The 24,936-nt window shown below is 38.5% G+C and overlaps 1 protein-coding gene across 2 annotated transcripts in view; it reads right to left on the reverse strand.

Annotated features, from left to right (window-relative positions):
- grid1b (glutamate receptor, ionotropic, delta 1b) overlaps positions 1–24,936 on the reverse strand; it is a 705,375-nt gene that overhangs the window by 306,344 nt on the left and 374,095 nt on the right. For both annotated transcript variants that reach the window (XM_047376999.1, XM_047376998.1), the window contains exon 3: positions 9,413–9,697. In XM_047376999.1, coding sequence (XP_047232955.1) covers positions 9,413–9,697 — 285 coding nt within the window. The remainder of the gene's footprint in view (positions 1–9,412; positions 9,698–24,936) is intronic.

Raw genomic sequence — 24,936 nt, forward strand, 5'->3', positions numbered from 1 at the left:
ACACTACCGGTCAAATGTTTTACACACACTTTCTCACTTGATGCGTCTCTTTATTTTCATGACTATTTACATTGTAGCTTTTCACCAAAGGCAACAAAGCTATGAATGAACACACAAGGAATTATGTAGTAAAAAAAAAGTGTGAAACATTTTTATATTTTGCCATGCGATGGATTGGCGACCTGTCCAGGGTGTACCCCGCTTCTTGCCCAGAGACTGCTGGAGATCGGCACCAGCTTCCCCATGACCCACTATGGAATACGCGGTATAGAAGATGAATGAATGAATGAATTGTTATGTTTTTGATTCTTCAAAATATCCCCCTTTGCTTTGATTACTGTTTTGCTCTCTTAGCATTCACTCGAAGAGCTTCATCCGAAATGGTTTTACCAAAGAGTCTTGAAAGAACTTCCCAGACGTTCATTGAGAGATGGCCAAAGGTTAATATTTCAGTCATCGCAGCAAAGGGATGCTACTTTAAAGAACCTAAAATAAAAAAATGTTAATGTTTTTTTTACAATTTTATGTTTGCTACATAATTCTATGTGTTCATTCACAGTTTTGATGCCTTCAGTGAGAATCTATGAACAATGTAAATAGTCATAAACACAAAGAAAACCCTTAAATGAGAAAGGTGTTCTAAAACTTTTGACCAGTAGCGCAGGGTGTACCCTGCCTCTCGCCCATAGACTGCTGAAGATAGGCACCAGCTCCCCCGCGACCCACTATGGAATAAGCGGTAGAAAATGACTGACTGACTGTATGCATGATGTTTTTTCAAACTAGAATTTATAACAGAGTTGTTATGTGTGTTATCCTGATCTTTGTATTTTGGCAACTTGAACTTCAACTGGTCTGTTGACACAAAAAGTCTGTAGCTTAATTATAGAAAGTAATAACGCCTCTACCACTCAGAACGTGGTTCGGCTCCATTCTGGATGTTCAGAACACTCAGAACCAACACACTTCCCCATTTGTTGTTTTCTTTTTTAAACAGCACAGGTGGAAGTACAACTTCTTCTTCTGTGGTTAATTTAGGGAAATCCGAGTGCGTGCATGTCAAAGTGCTTCTATTCTGAATAATGCGTGGTGCATGTAAACACACGTCATGATTGGATTATTTAATTTTATATCAATAGTATATTCTGATCCATTTATTTTAATCAAATCACGAAATTTTGCGCAAGTTAACATAGTTAATGAATCTTTAACATAGGACTACATTAGATCACCTTAAACCTATAAAACCTATAAAGCTAATAAGTCTCAACTTGTGTGTTTTCAAGCATAAATCAACTGTATGGAGAATGAGTCTTTGCTTTCTGTTACAGTTTTAAGGAAGAGCGATTCAATCTTCAGAAATCTTCAAAATGATAAAAACAAGATCATGATCAAGATAACCTGCTATAAAACACCCACCAATTGATTTCATTTAACTGGTTGGAAAGTTATTATCAAGTTTCACAACATAATCAAGTACTTTTGTGAATTTTGATGAATTAATTCAAGTTCAAAAAGTCTCCTCCAAAATTTTACTTCTAGGTGAGGATTTGCTACAAACTGAAACCGCTACACCTCCCCAAAAACATTTTTGTATCATTTTAAATAGTTTAAAAGATAGACATCTTTCCATAAGACTCCTACTTACAGAATAAAAACTCAGTGCTGTTGCATTTTATTCTTTAAATTGCCATCAATTGCCCAGATGGCTGACAGTGCAGTCCTTTTGCCGCCACAATAAAACTCTGAGTTTCACACAGTCTGCGGAGTAATTTCTGACAGAGTCCCTGGTGACCCAGCAGGATCAGAGGTTCCCTTGAAGCTCTCATCATGCTGACTGACACTTGTCAGAGCTGAAGAGCAGCATGACATCAGAGCACACCATTGGCTAAATCTGTCTAAAAACTGGTTTCAAGTGATGTGAGTTTGTCAACAGAACATTGATGAGTTCAGTCACATTTTTTATCTCTATTAAATGTAGATTTTGGCTCAAATACATTTTCTGAAAAAAGATTTCAGTCCCACATATTCATTAAAAATGCCATCTGCTGGCTACACACTTCCACATTTCAGAAAGCTAAAAAAAACTAAAGAAGCAGTGAGTAACATGTTGAAAAATAAAATGTGCAGGACCTTCACAGAAGTGCTTGGGTAGTATGAAAATTTAGAAGGCAGTGTGCTTTGCAGTGATGTAGAAGCTATAAACAGACAGGTCATAAACAGCTCATACACTGCATGTTACCACTGATAGCTGTTGGCTCATTACATAGAAGGTGCAGGCTGCATTATGTTGCACAATAATCCCACAGAAAAAAAACAAAAAAACAATAACTGTTGTGTTAAACCGTTTGAGCCTCAGAGAAAATGGAGGGATCATTATGTGAAGAGAAACAGAGCTGTAACAAACCTCAGAGTAATAACAGCTGAGATCAGCTCAGCAGGGATTCTGGAAATATGATAACACTCATAAGAAAAACTGATCTTGCAACTGCTGCATCTCTTACAACTATTTCTGTATACATCTAAGCACGTCACCGTGTAGAGCATGAGCACATCATAAAAACCTGTTTTGGGTCTCCATACTGTTGCTACATGAGCTGCATCAGTCTTGAACAACATTTATGACACTTTTTTGTTTTAAGAGACTGGGTCTTCCTACTTTGCTTTTTTTTGTAAACAGAATTTGGTGAGAAACTCAACGTGAATCCCTTCATTTACGATCGTGAATCAGTTAAATGCATAGCAGTTTAGTTAATTCTAATTAAAGAAAACTTGTGCATTGAATATAACCAATATGGAAAATTTTAACTTCGCAACTTCTGCTCTTTAACATCAGTATTGAGTTAAACAAAACTTATTGAAGGCTTAGGGCTTGGTCGCACAAGGTCCCCCTCTCTTTTCAATCCACTGCACTCACTAAAGCGCACACCATACCCCAAGGAGGAGGCCTCGCTCCTAAAGTGCTACTTGTTTTATGCAATGGATAACATGTGACAAAATTACAATGACTGGTTTAAAAGGAGAGGGGTGGAATCCGTAGGTGAGACTTTAGATCTGTAGAGATGAAACCGTACCTCATCTGTCTCACATTAATCTAAATCCCAGCTGGTCTTTTTGTTTTGTTCAGCTGTCCAGATTGTCTTTTACATCACTAACAAATCATGTGAGGCTCAAAGCCTGCGTCAATGCAAACCCATATTAATCTGGGTCAGAATTTCTATCACATACAATGTAGCTGGCCTTGTTTTGGCCTCTAGTATTCACTTCACTGCAGCATTTTCTTAGGTGGCAAAAACGTTTGGGGAACATGATTTTAGAGCATCTACACATTTTAAGTGCTCCATATTTTCATATTTGTTTATGTTTTTGTTCTAAGTCTTCTGATTTAGTACTGATGCATTACCTTCAAATCCCCCTAGCCTGGATAAAAGTATTCAAGAGGCTAAATGCCTGCATCACTCTATATCCCTATATTGTAATTGCCACCATCCCTTATTGATCACACAGAAGAACCCATGAAGGCTAATGTGATTTCATTAAGATACAATCAAAGTGAGCTATTCCAAACAAACACACAGGAGAACCGGGCCAAGAAATGTCACTGCAACAACCTCTCTCAGTCTGAAAACAGTGGAAATCATTGAGGCACTTAAGGCTTTTTCCTAATGGTTTTTCAATTATTTGCTTACAACTATTCCCTGAGAGTCCACATAAGGTAAATTCACAACAAAGTTAAGAAAAAAGCCAAACAGCTAAGGTGGAATGCAATGTTTGAGATATAAAAATGAATGCAAAATAACTGGCTTTCATTATATTAAAAATAAAGAAGAGGCTGTAGAGTGCAGGCATGAATTTCCAAACCAGCGGAAAGCTGGCTTAAACAGCCAGAGGTAAAAAACTCCGGTGTGTTTCTGCAAGCAGAGCTGCATCATCTGTCTGTAAAGGCTGGTGAGTTATCAAAAGGAGGCAAAAAGCACCATGTGGGTAACACAGAGAGTTACTGTGACATCAGTGCTGAAACTAAAAAAGGAAATAGGCATTCTTCAGAAGCAAACAAAATATGTTTTATCACACCAAAAAATTCCTCACACCAAATCAGAAAACAAATTAATTAGTAGGAGATGCAACAGAAATAAAAAAAAAATCCCTATATACCCCATGCCTGCCATCAGCTGCACATGCTTATTAAACACTGAAGAGAACATATTTCAAGGAAAAAACAGTCGCAACAGCTACTGGGTAAACAGGGTGTGACAAATTAATAGATCAAACTTTAAAAATATCTGATTTAGGTGGATTCATTTATTAGCAGATGGGAGGGGTTTCATCACAAGTCTGATGTTAAATTAAGATAATTTCCTAGATGTTCTTAAGCAGGGATTTTTCCAATAAACAGTGGATTTTTTAGATAAGATCAAACGTTTATTCTATGTCTAAGTTATGCAATGTTTCATATTTTTAGAGGCTAAGCCTATGCTTGCCTCTAAACAACTGAGGTGTTCGATGGGCAGGGTTGATGCAGTGTCGTTGCTATCAATGAAAACATGTGGTATTGAGTAAGTCCAATAACTCTAATGGTGCTTATCCTGTCTGCTAAACCATTTATTGCTCACCATTGATCACATTTGCTGTTCCACTGTTCATTTTCATTTCCAACATCATCCAACATAAATCACAACAGATGTCAGGTTACAGAGCTGAGCACAGGTTAGTGTAGTGTTTATTTGCCTTTGCTTTCTCACCTCGTTCTACAGGGTGCGACAGGCAGGTGCTTCCACACAGCTGTACATCATCAGGTGTAATCAAGCTAGAGTTCTTAAGCAGCAGGAGCCCTGAAGGATGCATCAGATTGTTTACTCTCCTGAGTGGTAACCAGGCCGGCAAACCAAGCTCTGTATTATTGTTCTCCTAACCTTGTTACCCACCTCAGCCTTTACTCCTCTCTTCCAAGAGTGAAAGATATCGCGGACACAGACATGGATTATCTGCTTGATGTTCTGTGTCCGAAGTTCGTGGTTGGAAGGGAACAATTGGTTGTGAAACTCTAACTAATGCCTCCTTCAGACCTGAAAAGCCAAGAGAACTACCCACTTCAACTCCAGACTGTGGGTTTCCAGAATAACTGTCTGTTCACCTCACATCAGAGAGCCTTAGTAATCACTCACAACAATCTTACCTGTCGACCCCAGCCTCTGTAACACTGCTCAACTTCTCCAGGAAAATCCATCTTAAACTTACAAGTAAGAGATCCTGCCTGTGCAGTCCAGTTTCTCAATACCTCCAGCCATCTATACTCATTTCCCTCTCTTCCTCAGTGCCTTGATCTGCTGAAACTGGACCTCGGACAAACCACCCCAGCATTCTTTGTGTTTTTAATAAACCTGTTCCAACTCATACCCTGCCTCCATAATTGTGCTTGGACTAGAGTCACCTGGTAATCAAGATGACAGAACAATCTGACCACTCTGACCCCGTGGAGCAATTTCGGACGGCGGTCTTTCAGCAGGGCATTTTGCTTGGCCATCATGACAGCCTCCTTCAGTCCATTTTTAGGTGAGTTGGAAAAATGTAAGGGTTTCCTTCTTCAGTATATACATTTACCAAATTCATTTCCTGACGATACCAGTCAGATATCCTTTCTCATTGGGTTGCTCTGAGGACAAGCCTTAAAGTGGGCAAAGACCGTAATGGACGAGACCACAATATGTTACTTTCCTTTTGAGGAGTTTCTTGACCAGTTTAAATTAACTTTCTCTCTCAGACGCAGCGATGAAGAAACTGCAAAGAAATTATAGAATCTAAAGCAGGGGAGTAGGTCTGTAGCAGAAATGACCATGACATTGGCAGCAGGATCAGGCTGGAATTTACCTGTGCTTAATGGGGCATTTCCAAAGTCACTCAGTGATAAGTTAAAAGATCACTTTACTTGTCAAGATGAGCCTGAGACTCGATGAGCTTATTAACCTTGCCATCCAAAGGTTCAAAGACCATCCCTTCCCAGAGCCGAACGAGTCTTACCTGTTATGATGTCACCAGACCAGGCAGCCCAATCCTTTGTTTACCCTCAACAATGTGAACCCATGCAGTTAGGCAGAGCTAGCCTCTCTCAAGAGGAAATAACAAAGGCGACTAACTTCAGGGCGAGGCCTTTATTGTGGTGAGTCTGGTCACTTCCGCCTATGTAACCCAGTTAGGCCAAAAGATTAAGCCCACCAGTAATTGAGGTGTCCTGGTGGGCGCAGTTAACCACCCGGATTATCGTCATTTTCAACTACACACCACTCTTTGCGTCAACCATGAACAACATCCTGTGCTTGCCTTGACAAATTCAGGATCTGAAAAGAATTGAATTAATTGTGAACTGGTACAAAAATTGTAGATACCAACTCAGAACCTTCCTTTTCCCCTCCGAGTATCTCCTTCAGATAGCAGCACATTAGAAAACATTCATCAACAGACATACCCCCTCTGAATCACTGTCTCTGGCAACCATCGTGAGCTGATTTTTTTTTTTTTTTTTTTCCCAGTAAGGAGGCTCATATCGTCCTAGGACACCCCTGGCTCAAAACGCGTAACCCTCATTTAAATTGGGCTGAATCTCGCATAGAGGCATGGAGTTTGCTCTACCATGGTTCCCGTCTTCGTTCTGCTGTTCCTGCAAGCCATATAGGGCAGGAGACCCTTGAACCACCTGCTGACCCCTCTCCTATTCCCCCTGATAACCACAACCTGCACAAGATTTTTAGTAACAATCTGGTCCTTTCTCTCCCTCCTCATCATCCTTAGCATTGTGGAACTGATCTCCTCCCTGGTGCTCTGTTACCCTGTTGTACTTTGTATAACATCTCTAACTCTGAACAAGAACTCATGGAACAATATATAAACAACTTGCTCAAAACTGGAATCATCCGATGATCTTCCTCTCCTGTCGATGCAGGGACTATAGAAGACTCAACCAGATCACCATAAAAAAACAAATATCCACTCCCTCTGTTAGTGTCTGCCTTTACCAAATTAGACTTATGAAACACTTATCATCTTGTCCGCATCTGGGAGAGGGATGAAGGGAAGACAGCATTTATAACACCTGTACCTAAAACACCACTTCAACTCCAGACTGTGGGTTTTCAGAATACCTGCCTGTCCACCCTTCAACTCCATTTACCACGCATCAGAGAGAACCAGCCTTAGGAATCACTCACAACCATCTTACATGTCAACACCAGCCTTAGTAACACTGCTCACCTTCTCCAGGAAAATCCATCTCAAACTTACAAGTAAGACTTCTTACTTGTTCAATCCAGTTGCTCATTACCTCCAGCCATCCGTACTCACTTCTCTTTCTTCCTCGATCTGCTGAAACCGGACCTCGGACAAACCACCTCAGCATTCTTTGTGTTTACAATAAAACGGTTTAAACTCATACTCTGCCTCCGTAATTATGCTCACACTAGAGTCACCTGGTAATCAAGATGATAACAGTGCGATGGTCAAACTATTTTTCCAACCTTAAAAACCTGACCCTAATGAAATGTTCCTACCTTATATATAATAATTTCTTCATACAAAAAGTGACACCTAGCGGTAAACATAGGGTTGTAAAAAAAAATGGCTCCTACAATATCATTTTCTTGTTTTTGTTTTAATCCAATTTAAAGTTGACAACAAAATGATTAATACCCCAGGCAGACTAAGATCTAAAATTGTTTCCATCCAGATATTTTATAAGTTTATTTCCTTATAAGAAATGAAACATGCATTGTAAAAATGCAGAAAAAATTGTTACAATTTAAAAGATATCTAGAATATATATATTTATGTAAAAACTGATGTGTTAAATTATTTGTAATAATCCATATTAAAATAATTATGGTCACCTCAACAATTAAACTCCTTATAATGTTTGCATGTTTTCTCTGGTATTTTAATAATTTATCTTTGGTGATGAGCTCCAAGTCTTTGAGGTTGGAAGGCCTCCTTGCCATCACCCTAATCTTAGTCTCACCTTGCACTCTAAAGGGGGCACTAGAGAGCTTGGTGCAGTGCAAATAGACTGTCGATGAATTTTGCACATCACAAAAAGGTATGTTAAAATAAAAATCAAAAGTCTAGATCAAACTACGTGCACCACAGAGTGCTTTTTCTTTTTTTGAAATTCCTAATTGAAATTATGCGAAAGGTAATAAAATATTGTTTTAACTGCATTAGACAGGTTGATTAAGACACTGAGACAAGCAAGCAGAAACCGCAAACTGAATCAACTATGGAAAAACTGGAGAAAAAAAACTCTGGGATTTTCCTAAATATGTCTTTCTGCAGAAATTTAGAGTGGAAATAAATTACTGTTTTCCTGAAGCTTAAATACTTTACAAATCTAAATTGTGATGAGCCCAACTGCTTTTAAACTGATTCAGAGAGCAAAACAAAATCCTGAAAGACGGACACAGAAAAGGTTTAGAATGTTAGGGTTGTTTTCCCATTCAAAGACAAGGATTTTAGCTCAATGCCAGACCAAACAAACATGTAAAAGCTCCTACACATCATGACATCTGACTGCTGGACACAGGCCAAAATCAACAGCTGATGCTTTTCTAGTTGGTTTTAGAAGTGGAGCTTTCAGGAAAAAAAAAGATGAAACCACTGTTGTAAAATAAAACTTTGTCCACCAATTTAGGTTGTAGGTTCTCACTTTGTGAGACTACGTGTGATTAGAAACACTTCCAGCACAACAGTTGCAATGTCTCCTTCTTTTAATTTGATGCCGAGGCTGTTTTTCTTTACTTTGTCACAAGTGAATATTTAGGTTAACAAAACCGGTGCTGCTCATTTTGCCCCTTAAATTAATTAGAAACAAAATTATTGATAACAATTTGTGCATTATGATTTGTTATGAAAATAATATAAAAAAAATGAAACATGTGAGATTTGTGTATTTTTATAATTAATAATTCCTCAAAAAAAAAAAAACAACTACCAACAGAAATAAACTGATATCCAGTGGTTCAGTAAATACGACATGTCAGTAGGAGGGCACAAAACAGCAACATGTTGATACAAAACAGGGATATGAATTATGAATAAGACGTGAACATTTCAATAGGACATTCTAATTTAAATAAATCCGAAGAATTCAAAGCAGCCATTTTTACTTATTTAACCCATAGAACATGCGTTAAATGAATTTTGATGCAGACAATGGCACAGACGGGATCTGCAGACAAAAATTCCTCCTCACACCTCACAGTCTTTAAAAGGCTTTTAAACATGTTGTTCTTTCAGACAAACTAGCTAAAAATTTCAAACTTTAGACTGACAAAAAACTAATTCTGGCTTACGTGTCTGCTAAAGCACATCCTTTGAATTTCCCCTCCAAAGATCCAGCAGAGCAACATAAACTGTGGTGATCACTTACCGTAGTCGATGTCGTAGAACACAATGAACTTCTGCCAGCGCAGCTCCTCCACCAGCGTCAGCATGACATTGTTGAGGCGTACTGGCGGCCGTGCTGCCAGCGTGTAGCGCTGCCCTCCGGGGCTCGGGTTGAACTGGCAGGCCGTTCTGGGAGAGCCGTCACTGTTCCTCTGGATGTACAGGTGTGGGATGTGCATGGCGTCCGTGAGAGACTGCAGGGCGCTGGCCGAGGCGCAGCCTGTCGAGGTAACCAACGCCAGGATGCCCTGGTTCATCAGCTCGCAGGCTGTCGGTGGAGAGGAGAAAGAGAGTGAGAAAATATTTCTGATAAATTATATAAAAGTAGTTAAATTTTCTGTCAAAAAACAAAAGCAGAGCACAGTAACATCACTAAATATTTAAACCTTAATGCATGTTAAATCACTTAATATGGAACATAAACCAATAAAATGTTTTATTTAATTTTTTTTAGCTTGACAGGACTCTTTTTCTTTTACCTGCAAGCTGTCAACTCCAATCAAGCATGATTTTTGATAGAAATGGAAATCATATCCCTTCTCATCCTGTCATGTGGAAATTTGGCATTTCTTTTTTTTGTTTCAACAAATTGAAAACAAAATGTCATTCAAAGTGTGCTTACAAAGTGATGCACACCTTACAAAAACAAAATCAGTGTTGAATGATAAAAGGCACATTCTTCCAGCTCAAAGACTACAACAGAACTCAGATTCCAGGTGACCAAAACATTATGCATTTCACCTTAAACAGGCAAAATGCAAGAAAAAATATCTTGGACTGCTCAAGCATAAACATGCGTGTAAGCATGAAGTCAGCATAGATGTTCACTGCTGCAAACAGAGCATCTAAGAACAGAAAAGGGCAGACAAAACTTGACTTTAGTCTGATACAGCCAAACTCGGCTAAAACTAAAAACTGAAAGCCACAAAATTAAAAAGCTTCTAAAATCAAATGGAAAATGTGACCTTTTTAATAAACCATAGAATTCACTTGTTTTTAAGGCAACAGAACAAAGGGTCACAAACACTTAATTACGATTCTAATAGATCATGTCCAGCCCCCATAATCGCAACACATAAACAGTTACAGTGGGAGGAACAAGTATTTGATACACTGCTGATTTTGCATGTTTTCCCCCCTGCAAAGCATGTAGAAGTCTATAATTTTTACTCTTCAACTGTGAGTGACAAAATCTAAAACAAAAATCTAGAAAATCACATCGTGTGATTTTTAAGTAATTAATTTACATTTTATTGCATGACATAAGTATTTGATCACCTACCAACCATTAAGAATCACGGCTCTCACAGGCCTGTTAGTTCTGCTTTGAGAAGCCCTCCTGTTCTCCACTCATTACCTGTATTAACTGCACCTGTTTGAACTTGTTATCTGTATAAAAGACACCTGTCCACACACTCATTCAAACAACCTCTCCACAATGGCCAAGACCAGAGAGCTGTGGAAGGACATCAGGGATAAAATAGCAGATCTGCACAAGGCTGGGATGGGTTACAGGAAAATAGCCAAGCAGCTTGGAGAGAAGGCAACAATTGTTGGAGCAATTGTAAGAAAATGGAAGGAGTTCATTCTCCCTCGGTCTATCCAAGATCTCACCTCGTGGGGCATCAATGATCATGAGGAAGGTGATGGATCAGCCCAGAACTACACAGCAGGACCTAGTCAATGACCAAAAGAGAGCTCAAAGAAAACCATTAGTAACACACTACGCCGCCATGGATTAAAGTCCTGCAGCACATGCAAGTTCCCTCTGCTCAAGCCAGCGCATGTCCACGCCAGTCTGAAATTTGCCAGCGACCTTCTGGATGATCCAGGGAGGACTGGGAGAAGGCCATGTGGTCTGATGAGACAAAAATAGAGCTTTTTGGTCTAAACTCCACTCGCCGTGTTTGGAGGAAGAAGAAGGATGAGTACAACCCCAAGAACACCATCCCTACCATGAAGCATGGAGGTTGAAACATCATTCTTTGAGGATGCTTTTCTGCAAAGTGGACAGGATGACTGCACCGTATTGAGGGGAGGATGGATGGGGTCATGTATCGGGAGATCTTGGCCCTAGTACGAACACTGAAGATTGGTTGTGGTGAGTCTTACAGCATGACAACGACCTGAAGCACACAGCCAGGGCAACTAAGGAGTGGCTCCGCAGGAAGCATCTCAAGGTCCTGGAGTGGCCTAGCCAATCTCCAGACCTGAACCCAATCAAAAATCTTTGGAGGGAGCTGAAAGTCCATATTGCCCAGCGACAGCCACAAAACCTGAAGGATCTGGAGAAGATCTGTATGGAGGAGTGGTCCAAAATCCCATCTCCAGTGTGTGCGAACCTCATCAAGAACTACAAGAAATGTCTGATAACTGGAATTGAAACAAAGGTTTCTATACCAAATATTACGTTTTGTTTTTCCGATGTATCAAATACTTGTCATGTAATAAAATGCAAATAATTACTTAAAAATCACACAATGTGATTTTCTGGATTTTTGTTTTAGATTTCGTCACTTGCAGGTGAAGAGTACCTATGATAAAAATTAAAGACTTCTACATGCTTTTCAAGTGGGAAAACCTGCAAAATTGGAAGTGTGTCAAATACTTCTGTTCCCCACTGTATGTATGAATATTTAAGATAATAGTCAAACATAATCTTTACAGCTTGACTTTCGGATCATCTCTCACCTCTATACATTAAAATCACAGTTCAAGTTAACAAAGAGCTTAAACATGTCTTTTTCTGCCCACAGACAGCTGAGGAAGCACAGAACTCCCACCTCATCTTTCTTTCGGAAAGCTCTTGTTTTTAAGCAGGTACATCAAACTGTTACAGGAATAAAAAACACCAGTGAAGGAAGCCAAAACTGCACACATCACATTTTTATTTTCCCCCAAAGCTCCATATGCATCTATGGCTCTAACAAATGACTTTAAACATTAGCAAAATGGAACACAGCTTAAAAACTCAAATCCATCCATCTTTTATTACTCATCCAGAAAGGGGATGCAGGATTTTAGCTTTAAATATCCTGCATACTGCTCTCAATTGAATTTGTGATTAATTGAAATTCATTTGAAATCACTTGAAAGCATATGGGAAAATGTGTTCGGGCCTGATGAAACCAAAGTGTGTTTGGCAACAAAATCACTGCACATCACTGAAAGAACACCCTACCAACAGTGAAGCATGGAGTCTAACTGGATTAGAAATGGTTCAGAATATCAGTCTGTTGACGCATAATATTTAGACTTCAGCTAGAACCCCAAAGATGAAGAAAAACGTTGTCTTTCAGCATGTCAACAACCTGAAGCACACATGAAGATCAACAAATAAACCAACGCAGAAGTAGATAAAAATGTTGAAATGACTCAGCCAGAGCCCAGAACTGAATCCAAAAGAAAATCTTTGGCCTGATCTGGGCTCTGCACAAAGTTGATGGACTTTTACCGCAAAACATTGAGTGCTGTACTTAAAATCAATCAGTTTACAGTTGTTAACACTTTTGCAATTTGTGCAAATATTATTTTTTTTCCAACTTAATTATTTCAGTTTGTTTTTAAATTGAGTTTCATGAAACATAGGATACATCACAGGTAGACAAATCTGAAATTATTACCTTTTTTGTCAAATAAAATCAATATCAAAGATGTTTCTTAAAAAGTAGGCAAAGTCTTAAGAACACATGGATCCGATGTCCATCATTGGTTTTGATTGTGAGAAATTCTGAGGTTTCACCTTCAGGAAAACTATTTGCAAGCAACTTGTTTTAGCTCCCAACATCAAACTGGCGCCAAGTGAAGACTTTTCTACCTGCAGTGTTCAGACAAAAAGCTGTAGTTTAAACCTTTTAGACGCCTTTCATCTCCAGTTAGAGCCCAACGTTCTCTGCAGGAGAAGATCTGTCCAGACTAAAAGGTCAAGAAGTGCCTCAGATGGCAGGCGTGTTACAACTGAGCTCCCACAAGGGGAAAAGATGAAATGGAAAGAAAAAAAGAATTTCACGCTGAGGCAAAAGAGCATAAAGCGAAAGCAGGTCGCCTTCCAGGAAAATAAATCCAGATAACAGCAGCAGCAGAACAGCTGGCAGGTCACAGGAATCCTGCTGCTTAATGTTTGATGAGTCAAACTTGGCTGAACTCAGGGTGACTCTCTCAGAGCTGAGAACAAACTAAGGACACAATCATCAACAGTCAGATGCTTAAGTGCACTAAATCCATCTTTATTATGTGAAAAGCTGCTTGAGAGCACAGTTTCGTCAGCATGTGGCAGTTTATAAAAAGTGATCACAAAGCAAAAAAAAAATGCAATCAACAAAACAAACTGTTTTAAAAATAACAGGAAAAAGCTGTCCTCTGGAAGGGGAGCTAATGAACTAACTCTAAACTAATTAGCATGTAATCAGTCAATAAATTAAAACATGTTTTTCTCCCAAGCACCCACTGGATGAGATTAGGATCAGACTCTGAGGTTAGTTTCATAATTATAAATCAGATGTCACCACTGATGCAGCAGAAGATTGAGGTCAAGATGTGGATTTTTGAAAGCTGCAGGAGGTCTTTAAATAAGGTCTGAAGGAGATGCTGCACCACTGCCAGTGGGTTTATTATCTCAGATCTAAGGTCAATGAGGACTGTGTTTTAGTAAATGCCAGTGCTCTGATAAGGACTGTTTGTAGCTCTAATTTCACATGTTTATAAAAATGTGCTTGAAATGAGTTTATATAGGTAATGTTTAGCTCCTTAAATGCATTAAACACTATATTTTTACCAGATTAAAATCTTCCCCAGAAGGCAAAAGAAATATTTTGAGAAATGTTTCTGTAAATATGCTAAGAAGTCCCTACATTTGTGAAAGATGGTGCATTATTAATAAATGTGAACAATTTACCATATTGAAAAAAGAAGCTAGGCACCCAGAAGGAAGGGTATAATTTGGATGCAGTTCTGTCCACTTGCAAACCAGGAATAGGTATGTAAATGATTCAATTTTGCAGAGAGCTGAATGCCTGGCATCGGAAATATGAAACACCATTGCCTCATTTATGATGTCAACACTTAAGCCATGTGGTTTCCATTCTAAAAATCAAATCATTTACATCCTGATCATTGGTCTGAATCTGATCCTAATTACTTCCAAATCAGACCATCCCTTCTGGGTGCAGAACGGTTTTGATCACTTTGGTTAAAAATGCATCAGCAGCAGCAGGAACTGAGTGCAAACTCTAAAATGATCTGGAGGCACTTTGAAATAAATGAAAGTGTGTGCCTACAAGTAATATTCACCTTTTGTTCAGCAACCTCCACACAGGAGAACAAACTTCATTAATACTAAATGGCCGACGTGACAGTCAACTCACGCTCTATCATCAGATTTGCTTCATTTCTTTAATTTCCACTAGAGCAGCGATGCCCAACTTCAGTCATCAAGTACTGGTTTCTACGATGTTTCAATTTTTCATGCTCCAACACGGACAGTTCAAATGGTTGAATGACTTTCTCTGCATACCATCATGTTCTGCAGAAACCTACTAATCTATGTCCCTTAATTTACAGAGTAACATGTGAAAAGCATTAACCCAAAATTAATTAATTAATTAATTAATTTCTACATGTTTTTATATATTCACATTAAACCTTTAACTGTTTGTGATTGTTTTATCTTTAAAATGTATTTCAGTGAAGTTGACTTGGTATAGCTAAAGTGATAGTTAATCACAAGATATTTCAACAATTGAAAACAAAAGAAAGTTCTGCCCTGAAACAAAACAGCATGCAGCTTGGACTCTTTGTCAAAGTAAACGTAGTTCAGTTCTGAAATTCAGAAAATTATTTTTTTTTTTTTTATGGAAAGAAGAGTTTCAGTAGATTTTAGGTTTATAGGTAGTAAAAAAATGCTCATCTTCAGGTAACCAAATATGGTTTTGTCTGAACAAATGTTTGACATTGTGAAACGACTGGGTTGCTAAAAGGAATTTAAAAAATGATCTAAAAAAATAGATGACTGATGATATCTTGAGAATGTTTTGTTTCCAGATCACAAATCAGAAATGGCAACTCCCTGATAGTACAATGCCAAACATATCAAAGACAATCTTTAGTCAGAAAGATCCAGAAAGTTCAGATCACTTCCTCCATCCATCTTTGGATGGCACATTCATGCTTTTACCATTTCCAAACGTCTACTCCTTCCTTACCACCCTGTCACAGACTATTTGCATGTCTGCTACTTAGTGCTGAACAGGTAATGTACGGTGAACTATTACTACACCTTTACATCTTTACATTGCCTCCCTGCAGTTCAGAGAAATGAGGTTTATGATAGCTGTTTGTCTGAAACAAAAACAGTGATAAAACAGACTAAATGGGGTAGAAAACTAATTTACTCTGAGTTCGTCATAAGAACAATAACAGAGCGCAGAAACAAGAAAACAAAACCACATATTCATTTTAACTAAAAATACTAAATAAAAACAAAACAGAGAAAAGATTAGCTTTAGAGTACAACACATTTTTTCTAGTATGTCTTCACTATCAGAGTTTTACTTTCAAAAAGGAGAAATCTCCAGTAGAGGTCACAACTTTTGTTTATGTCTCTCCACATGAGAAGAACAATCACCTGGTTAATGAAGCTCGGAGCAGCAGAGACTCTGACTAGCAGTCAGTCCGCCTCTGAAATCATTGAGCACCAATTAACATAGCACACCAGAATGGGAATAATAGGTTTGGAGGCTTTAGATGCACAGTGTTGGTAGCTGCTAAGATAACTCTCTCAGCAGCCAGCTAAAATGATTTGGGTTGCAACATGACTCAGTTACTCTATGAGTCCACAGTGAGTCACGGTTTAATCTGTGCTAAATGAAGCCTACACAATATTTAGCTGAAGCGACTCCCTCCACATCCTAATGACACTTACAGTGACTTGGAACAGACGGTGGGAGACAAAGAACATTAGAGCTGGATGAAGACAAAGATCTTTCTCCCTTAACCCTGCTCCTCATTACTGGAATCTCTTGTCAATATCTTGCTCCTAAATTAGCTTACATACATAAAGTAAACTCTTCTTATCCCTGAACAGAGGGGTGACGGATTTCAATAACATTCCTTTGCTTTTTATTAAGGCAATTTAACCAGACTGTTATAAATGAGAGGTCAGCATTTGACATTACATCTAAATATCACAATGATACTCTGTATAGGAATTGTTTGTTGAGGATTTAAGGTTGTCCATCTGCAAAACTGAAGTCAAATAAGACATGTGGCAGTGCAATAGATTACTATTAAAAAGGGAACCTTGTCAAGTCCTAAAGCCCATTTCCATAATATGGTCATTGAGAATCTTTAAACAGAAAAATGCACTGCATCAAAAAACTTTACTATGTTACCACTGCTGAAACCAAACAATGGATGCAGCTCTTTGTCTCCACTGTCCAAATTTCAAGCAAGGGCGTAATTTGCGGGTATCACCCAACCTGTTTTCGTTAACAAGCGTTCACTGTAGGCTGTACTTTTCACGCAGGCGCTGGTGAGAGGGGTTGTTCAATCAGAATAGTTGTGGAACTGGTGGGCTCTATCTGAGACTTCATTCCCCCACTACTTGGTGAGTGTTGCTTGTTGGCAGGATGGGACTGCCAATCTACTCTACTGCTCTACTCGCTGTTGGAGTTGCAGTTCAGATGGATAGTATGTGTCATCATAGTGGTTTCACACACACTCATTAATGAAATAATTTAAATTGGATGAACTTATATAGCACCTTTCCAGCCATACTGACAACCCAAAGTGTTTTACACTAGAGCCACATTCACCCTCGGTTTCGCACTCAGAAATGCGCAGACTGATACAGAACGGAGGCTAAGTGCCTTGCCCACATAAGGCAGGAGCAAGCTGGAATTGAACCCACAATTTGCAGATTGCAAGGTGGCCAATCTACCCACTGAGATACAGTTGCCTCATTTCATGTAATCTTTTATTTTACTGGGCTCCCCAGTCTGTGAATCTTAGCTTAAAGACTGAGTCAATTTTATTTTCTCTCTCTGATGTGTTGCTTTGAGATTATTCAGCATTTTCACTGCACTGTTAGGTCTTCGACTGTCTGACCTCCAAAACATCAATTAGTGCGTTAAAGTCATGTTAGGTCCTCCAGTCTTTACTAAGCTACTAATAAGAAAATCCAGAGAGAAGAATCCACTTCTGACTGGAAAATATTATGTGGGGTGCGAACAGCAGTGTTCACAGCGGAGCTGTTTGAGGAAGCAAAGCTTTCACAGAGTCACATATCAACTACGCCTCCCATCCCCCTGATCATGCTGTGTTCACTCTCTGCTTCTCTGTGTTGTAGTTTCTGTCTCTCCTTGCAGATGGAGCCAAACCTGAGGACACACAGCGGTGTAGTAGGGATCATACCTGCCATCTGTGCGCAGTACTGTTCCAAATTACTACTGCCTTTGAGAAGCGCAAAATAATGAGCGCAATTATTTGAAGCTTTAGTGAATAACACTTCAGGTGTTAAATAAATATATTTGCATCCACTCCTCCCAAAATTTGACAACTTTGCATCCTAGTACACCCAGTACTGCATATTAACTGAGGCAAACGTGTTAACAGGACAACAGGTGTTATTTTGCCCTTCTGATCTCATTGGCATTTTAGTTAAATCATGGTTTTGCGCATGCTGTCTGGTTTTAAGAGGCACAAACATTTCGGAAATCTGACTCAAAGACTGGTGAGACCAGATGTGGGCTGGGGCACAGCCATAAAGTGGTGTGGGGGGGAGGGACAATGTTTTTAATACAGGAATGCAAAATTAGCCTGACTCCTTTTACAAAACTAAATGATTCAATGAATAAATAAATAGGCAGGGCAGAGAGCTTAATCCCCCCCACCCATGGTAGACCCAAAGTTATGCTCTTGATTTCAAGAGTCGTTATTCTCCAAGAGACCCACGTTTATGTCCACTTTCTCCCCACTGAAACATATGAACTCTTGAGGCAGATCTTCTCTGCTATTGTCAATCAAGGTCAGTTGGCCAAATAGGAAGACTCAGAGGTTTAAAAATAAGTGTGGAGAGGCAGGGCTGTAACCCAGCCATATGGTTCCTCGTCACATCATTTGGAAAACAAGCAGTTCTCTAAACTCCTACCTACCTACCTACCTCCTCATCTATCCAGTGCATCATCTGCTACAGACTTAAGTCATCAAGAACATGAAGCAGAGTTGAATGTCTGTGTGAAATCAGACCTTGGACTGCTAGAAGGGGTATGGGAGGGGAGCCTAGTTACAGACTTCTATATGAGTTTCAGGATTTGAACTCGGTTGCTACCCTTAACAGACCTGATATGGTTGTCTAGTCTTCCTCCTGTCCAGTGCCGTTGGAAGGATAGGACAGAGGAGGCTGGTGATCCTAAAATACACTAAGTAGAATGTGAGTCTTGGATCCACGGGTGGAAATCTAAGGCCTGGCTGGAATAAATTGGTTGCAGAGATGTTAACAGAAAAGTCAAAAGCCAAACTGCTTAAGAGCATGGTGATTCAAGGCTAAATCCAAGTTCAGGACATGAATGGTTTGCCAGCTGGTCTGTATAAGTGCAGAATTCCTATATAATGCAGGGTAATGTTGTAAAAACACATGTGAAGGTAGATGCTGACCTGATGAAGCATTGTATCCTTTTCAAACACACTGTGTTGGCTCCATCCTGCTTAAACAGTTTCGTTGTACCTTAAGCTTAGGTCTGGGTATGACGAAAGTGTTTTTTGCAGGGGTCTCAAACTCAAGTCCCAGAGAGCCATTGTCCTGTAATTTTTAGAAGAATCATTGTTCCATGATATCTGGATCAAATGACTGGCTCATTAGCAGGCCTCTATAGAACTGGATGGCACGTTAAAGATGCACTTCATCAATTTGATTTAGATGTATTGACCCAGTGATGTTTCTGAAAGTTGGACTGAAGTCTGAGAACCCTGGTTTGCTGTATTTAATCAACTTTCTTTATTTTTCCATTTCTTTTGAAGCATGGATGAATCTAGATATTTATAATAAATTCAATCACAATGCGAAGCTACAATGTGATAAAAAATATCTGTTAACACAGGTAAAGGTAACTGGACTCAGAGGTGCCCTTAAGTTTAATAGATTTTTATTAACACTAGAGACATGATTAATATGTAACCCATGATGCTTCTGGGATCATGACTGTTACAGCACCTATAATAAAGAAATGTGTTTACATCCTCAGCTGTTCTTTTACTCACCTTGATCAAAAAGTCTGTCAATGCCTTCAGTAAAGTGTTGCGTTCAATCCTCCTGAGCCAAAACGTAAAAGTAATGATTCATGAAAAATAAATCAGAACTCTCTTTTCAAGAATATCTATTAGAAAGTGTAAATCACAGCACAAAGAGTACAAAAATCACTTCTATTTTAAAGAGTTCATAGGGTTTTTATTGCTAAGATGTATTCATAGTTTTAGTATTCTGATGACTGTTATATTTTGAAGGATGCTACATAACAAGTCTTAATAAGCCGCAATTAAATAAACCTCTTTAACTGAGATTCAGGGGTGTATTACAAAGTAAGGTTCTCTACGCGATACATTACTGAGGATGTTGGGGCTTAACTATGAAGCCATGCCACACTTGAGTATAGTTCAAAATCTGTCAACACTTGACTGTCACTGATGTAATAGTAAAGTGTGGTCAGTTGCATCCTCTCATTGGTTTAGAGTTATTATTAAAAAGCAAGTGGTGAATTTGTATTATGTTACTAGTTTGACCGAATAAATAGTTAGTTCTGTTAATGTGTGGGAACCTGGTGTTTTTACTAGATTACATAATCAACATTTCCATAGAGACAGGGTGAGTGACAAGGCAAGTCCGTACAGTCCCCTTCATTTTTTTAAAGGGAGAACTCTGTTTTTTTGTTTTTTGTTTTGGTTATTTTCAATATACAGTATTGTGCAAAAGTTTAGGCAGGTGTAAAAACATGTTGCAAACAAAGAATGATTTCAGAAATATAAATGATGAATGTTTATTTTTATCAATTTACAAAATGCTAAGTGAGTGAACCCAAACATACAGCCAAGCTCATTAAGAACTATCTGTAACGTATAGAAGAACAAGACTTACTGGAAGTGATGGTTTGACACCCCCAGAGCCCTGATCTCAGCATCATGGAGTGTGTCTGGGATTACATGAAGAGACAGAAGGATGTGAGAAAGCCAACATTCACAGAAGATCTGTGGTTAGTTCTCCAAGATGTTTGGAAAGACCTACCATCAATGCATCCTAGATAAAATGGGCAGAGCAAGAACACATCCAGGCACTTTTTCATACTTGGTTTGATGCATATGTGGGATTGGAATAGTACTTGGGCCACGACTGATGACGTACGCAAGTGCACAAGTAGAGACAAGTATTGAGAAACAAACTATGGGGATGCCAAGCTATAACTAAAGTCTGCTATTTGAAGACATTATGGTTTCAGCTACAGCTGAAGGTGGAACGAACCAAAGCTTTACGTCACCCTCATTATTGGAGAAATAAGGTAGGTATCTCACTCCACAATGAACTGAAATTCTCACCTGAAATGAGATGAAGCTGAATGTAAACAAAAGATATGCCTAAGCACAAATCCAGCTGCCTATAAAATACCACCAGCCACAAATGCCATCAGAGGCATTGGGATGTCTCTTCCTGTCAGCTGTGCCCTCCACAGTGCAGTAAAGTTCAACTTGTACACTGCATTGTATGTACACTACTCACAAAAAGTTAAGGCTATTTGGCTTTTGGGGGTGAAATTTATAGAAAATGTTAAATGTTCACACTACAGTGATATTATATTATTAAAGTTGGGTATTTAAGTAGAATAATGCAAAGACAATTTCCTCATCTCACAATTAATTGAAATAAAAGCCAAAACCAGTGATGGTATGCCATATCAAAAATGTGCAGCCTTAATGAATTGGAGCATTGTTATCCATTAAGATGAAATTAGGCCTCTGTCATTCATGCAGGGGGACAATGACTGAGTTAATGTTATTCAGGTAGCATTTGCTTGTCACTGTACCATTCACAAAGTGTAGGGCAGTTGTATTGATTAGATACACCTGCCCACATACCAACACCACCACCACCAAAGGCTCATCTGGTAACAATGGTGGCTGATGCATAGCGTTCTCCTTGACGTCTCCAACATCGTTGGCGATCATCATTTCTGCTCAACGTGAATCGACTTTTATCATAGAACAGCACTGAGCCCCACTGGTCCCTTGTCCAGCTTAGATGCTCCCTCGCCCGTGCAAGATGATTATGCCTGTGCCTGGTGGTGTGGCCAGGTATCCTTGCAGGTCATCTAGCACGCAGACTATGCTAATTCTGCAAAGCACTGTCCACAATGAAGTGGTCATCAGTGTTGGAAGTGGCCAAAGCCGTCCACTTCTGTGCCTTTTTGCGACTCTTCCAGTCTCTCTGTATCTGTGTTGATGACACTCTGTGACACTCTAAGCTCACTGGCCACTTCTGTCTGAGAGTATCCTGTTTAAAGCCTCGCAATGGCTGGTACTCTGGATCAGTTGTTGGGTTTCATCCTGGTCTCATGTTGTCAAAATGTGAACAGCATGATGAGGACTGTTTAAATATTAGTGACTGAACCAGGACTGAACCAGGAAATGTATCGGTCGAATCAGGGACCAAATACCTGTTTTGTATTTTGCCAAGCTCCTTGTTAGACAACAGCAAATTGTGCAAAAAGTACTGAAACACTGAACAGTTGGACACATGCATTCAAAAGGTCACATTACGTTAGGTCATAGTGCATTTTAGTTTCATTCTGAAACTTCACCTAAAAGCCAAATATCCCTAACTTTTTGTGTATATATATATATATATATATATATATATATGTAAACACGTCATTAACAAATTGCACAGTCAGCACAGGCTTATTCAAAAGTTTGCAAACAATTAATTTTCAAGAGGTTTGTTACATAACTATTTTAATAACTTTAAAAAATCTAACCAAATCTCCAGTCAGTTTTATGCTGACCATTTTTTGAATTGCTAGAAAGAACTGATAAAAAACTTTTTTTCAGAAAAATGTTACAATTCACTGTTGAATCAATTTTTTACATTTCAAATAATTTTTTTGTTTTCTGTTTTCTTGATTGAAACATACTGAAAACATACCAAACTGAGTTTAAAATCAAGCTACGTAGTGAACTGTGACTTTTGTGTTCCGCTATATGCCTATAACAAATGCATTGTAGATAATGGAGTCTAAACTTGAATACCTAATCCAGTGTTCATATTTTTGCAGGGTTTTGTAAAGGCTGTAAATTTTTTCCTGAGGGCAATCCCATTACTAGCACAGCTGAATTGGGTCACAACTAAAATATGACATCTTTAAAAAAATTACATATATTTATTTGTTCTCTTAAATCACTCTGCATGATTAGCTTAAATTTTCAAGTTAAAATAGCTCTTATCTGAATTAAATGTTAAAAATTAAGTCTGTTTTAATTGTGGGAAGACAGAGTGTCAAGCTCTGGTGGTTCATTTTACCTCCAAAGCTACCAGTCTGTATCTCTGTAGATTATGCAACACAATAGGACGGGGAATGAGATTTCAGATGTTCCATGTGGAGGGCAGGAGCACAAGTAATCAATAAGTAATGAAAACAGATACTGTTGATGGCCCGTCAGAAGAAAACAAAAGGATTAAAGCTGCCTGGTGACGACTTCTTCAGCAGATTAGTAGCATGAGATAAAAGGAGGAGGATAACAGGAGACATGGTTCCCATTTCATTATTAACCCACAGGTACATATTTTCTTGAGCACATTTTTTTACTCATACCACTGAGGATTTGTTTATCTGCTTCTGATCTATGTGGAGACAATCAGCTACGGGAGACAGAGTATATACCAACTAATGCCCCTATTAAATGGGAGGACTGTTATGTTGGAACTGATTGCATTAGAAAAATGGATACTAAATTCAGCTGCTTGTATTTGCCAAGAGAAGCTTTCAGCAGGATGAATGATGACAGACAGGGAAAGTGGATGTTTGTGAAACAGCAATGACTCAGCAAGAAAGAAGAAGCTCACACGTCAAACTGAAATACCTAAATGAAAGGCAAGTACAACTGTAATGAATTCACAGAAACCTTGAAATCTAGCTGGTAAAGTAAATGTTGATCTTTTATATGAAGATGGATCTACATTAAGCAATCAGAATTTATTGTGCCTAGTCTGTCCTAAGGAAAGTAACCCCTAACCCAAATATTTACAAAATATTACTTAAGTCTAGACAGGTGTTAATCATTTATTTTCCCTATTCACTGCATTGCTCTCATTTCTTCCATCTTTCTTATCATTATGGTGTCTCAATTTGTCTCCTTCTCTCATTTCATTGGGCCTCTGTTTCTCTGAGCTTTCTTTTTTATCTTCTCACAACATGCACCTCCCTGCTCCTCCTCACTTAAAACTTCATATTCCTCATCTATCATCCCTCCTTCACTTAATTTTCTGATCTCTTCTTTCTTTAATGTGCCATATTGTATCTTGATACATTTGACTTATTGTAAATGGAGTTTTACCACCAGTCACCCCAAGGGTAGCTACTCCATCTCTGAAATGGGAACGTTTTTTTGTTGTTGTTATTTTTTAAGTTATTTTCTTACAATTACAGAATTGAACATTCCAGAACTTAAGCAAAGAAAGAAGCATCTGGCAATAAATATATAACATTTTAAACAGACAAAAGGGCATAATTGTTTTCATCAATTTTTCAGTTTTCTTCAATAATTTCAGTTCCAGTGGAGCAGTGTGTAATTTACTGGCTCACTGTGGAAGATCCATTGGTCGGGGTGCGACATTTTCGGATTTTGTTTTGGTTTTGTGTTTGTTTACTTTTTCATCTAGTTTGGGTTTTGTAGTCATGTTTGTTTATTTCCTTTTGTCCCTGATAACTTTGTTCTCTCTATTGCCTCCTAGTGTTTGTTGTTTTCTCTCCTCTCATTCTTAGTTTCTTAGTGGTTGCTTTCTTATTACTTTGTGTGGTTTTATTCTTATTCTTATTATTGTTATTGTTGTTGTTGTTATTATTATTGTGATTATTATAGTTATTTGTCTTCTTTGGATTTTCTAGTTTAGTTTCTCATTTAGTACCTGTGTTTATTTGTGTTAGGTATTTGTTCTGTCTCCTAGTTTAGTTCCTCAATTTAGTTTCTATAGTTCCAGCCTCCCTTATAGGTTGGCTTTAGTTATTGTTTACTTTTGGTTTGTACATATGCCAGTTCTCACGTTCTCTGTTTCCTTTCCATTTACTTCAGTCAGTGTTGGTACAGGTTTTGTTTATTTTACGCTCAAGGTTTTCTTTATGGGTTCTTTGTTAATTATTAGGTTGTGGTGTTTCTTCTATTCCCTCTAGTTTCTCAGTTTACTTTTGTTAATGATTATTCTAGGTTCTTATGTTTCTTTTGGTTATTTATCTTCATCCATAGTTTTGCTTA

This window comes from Girardinichthys multiradiatus, chromosome 10 (genome assembly GCF_021462225.1).
Source record: "Girardinichthys multiradiatus isolate DD_20200921_A chromosome 10, DD_fGirMul_XY1, whole genome shotgun sequence".
Classification (NCBI taxonomy): Eukaryota; Metazoa; Chordata; class Actinopteri; order Cyprinodontiformes; family Goodeidae; genus Girardinichthys; species Girardinichthys multiradiatus.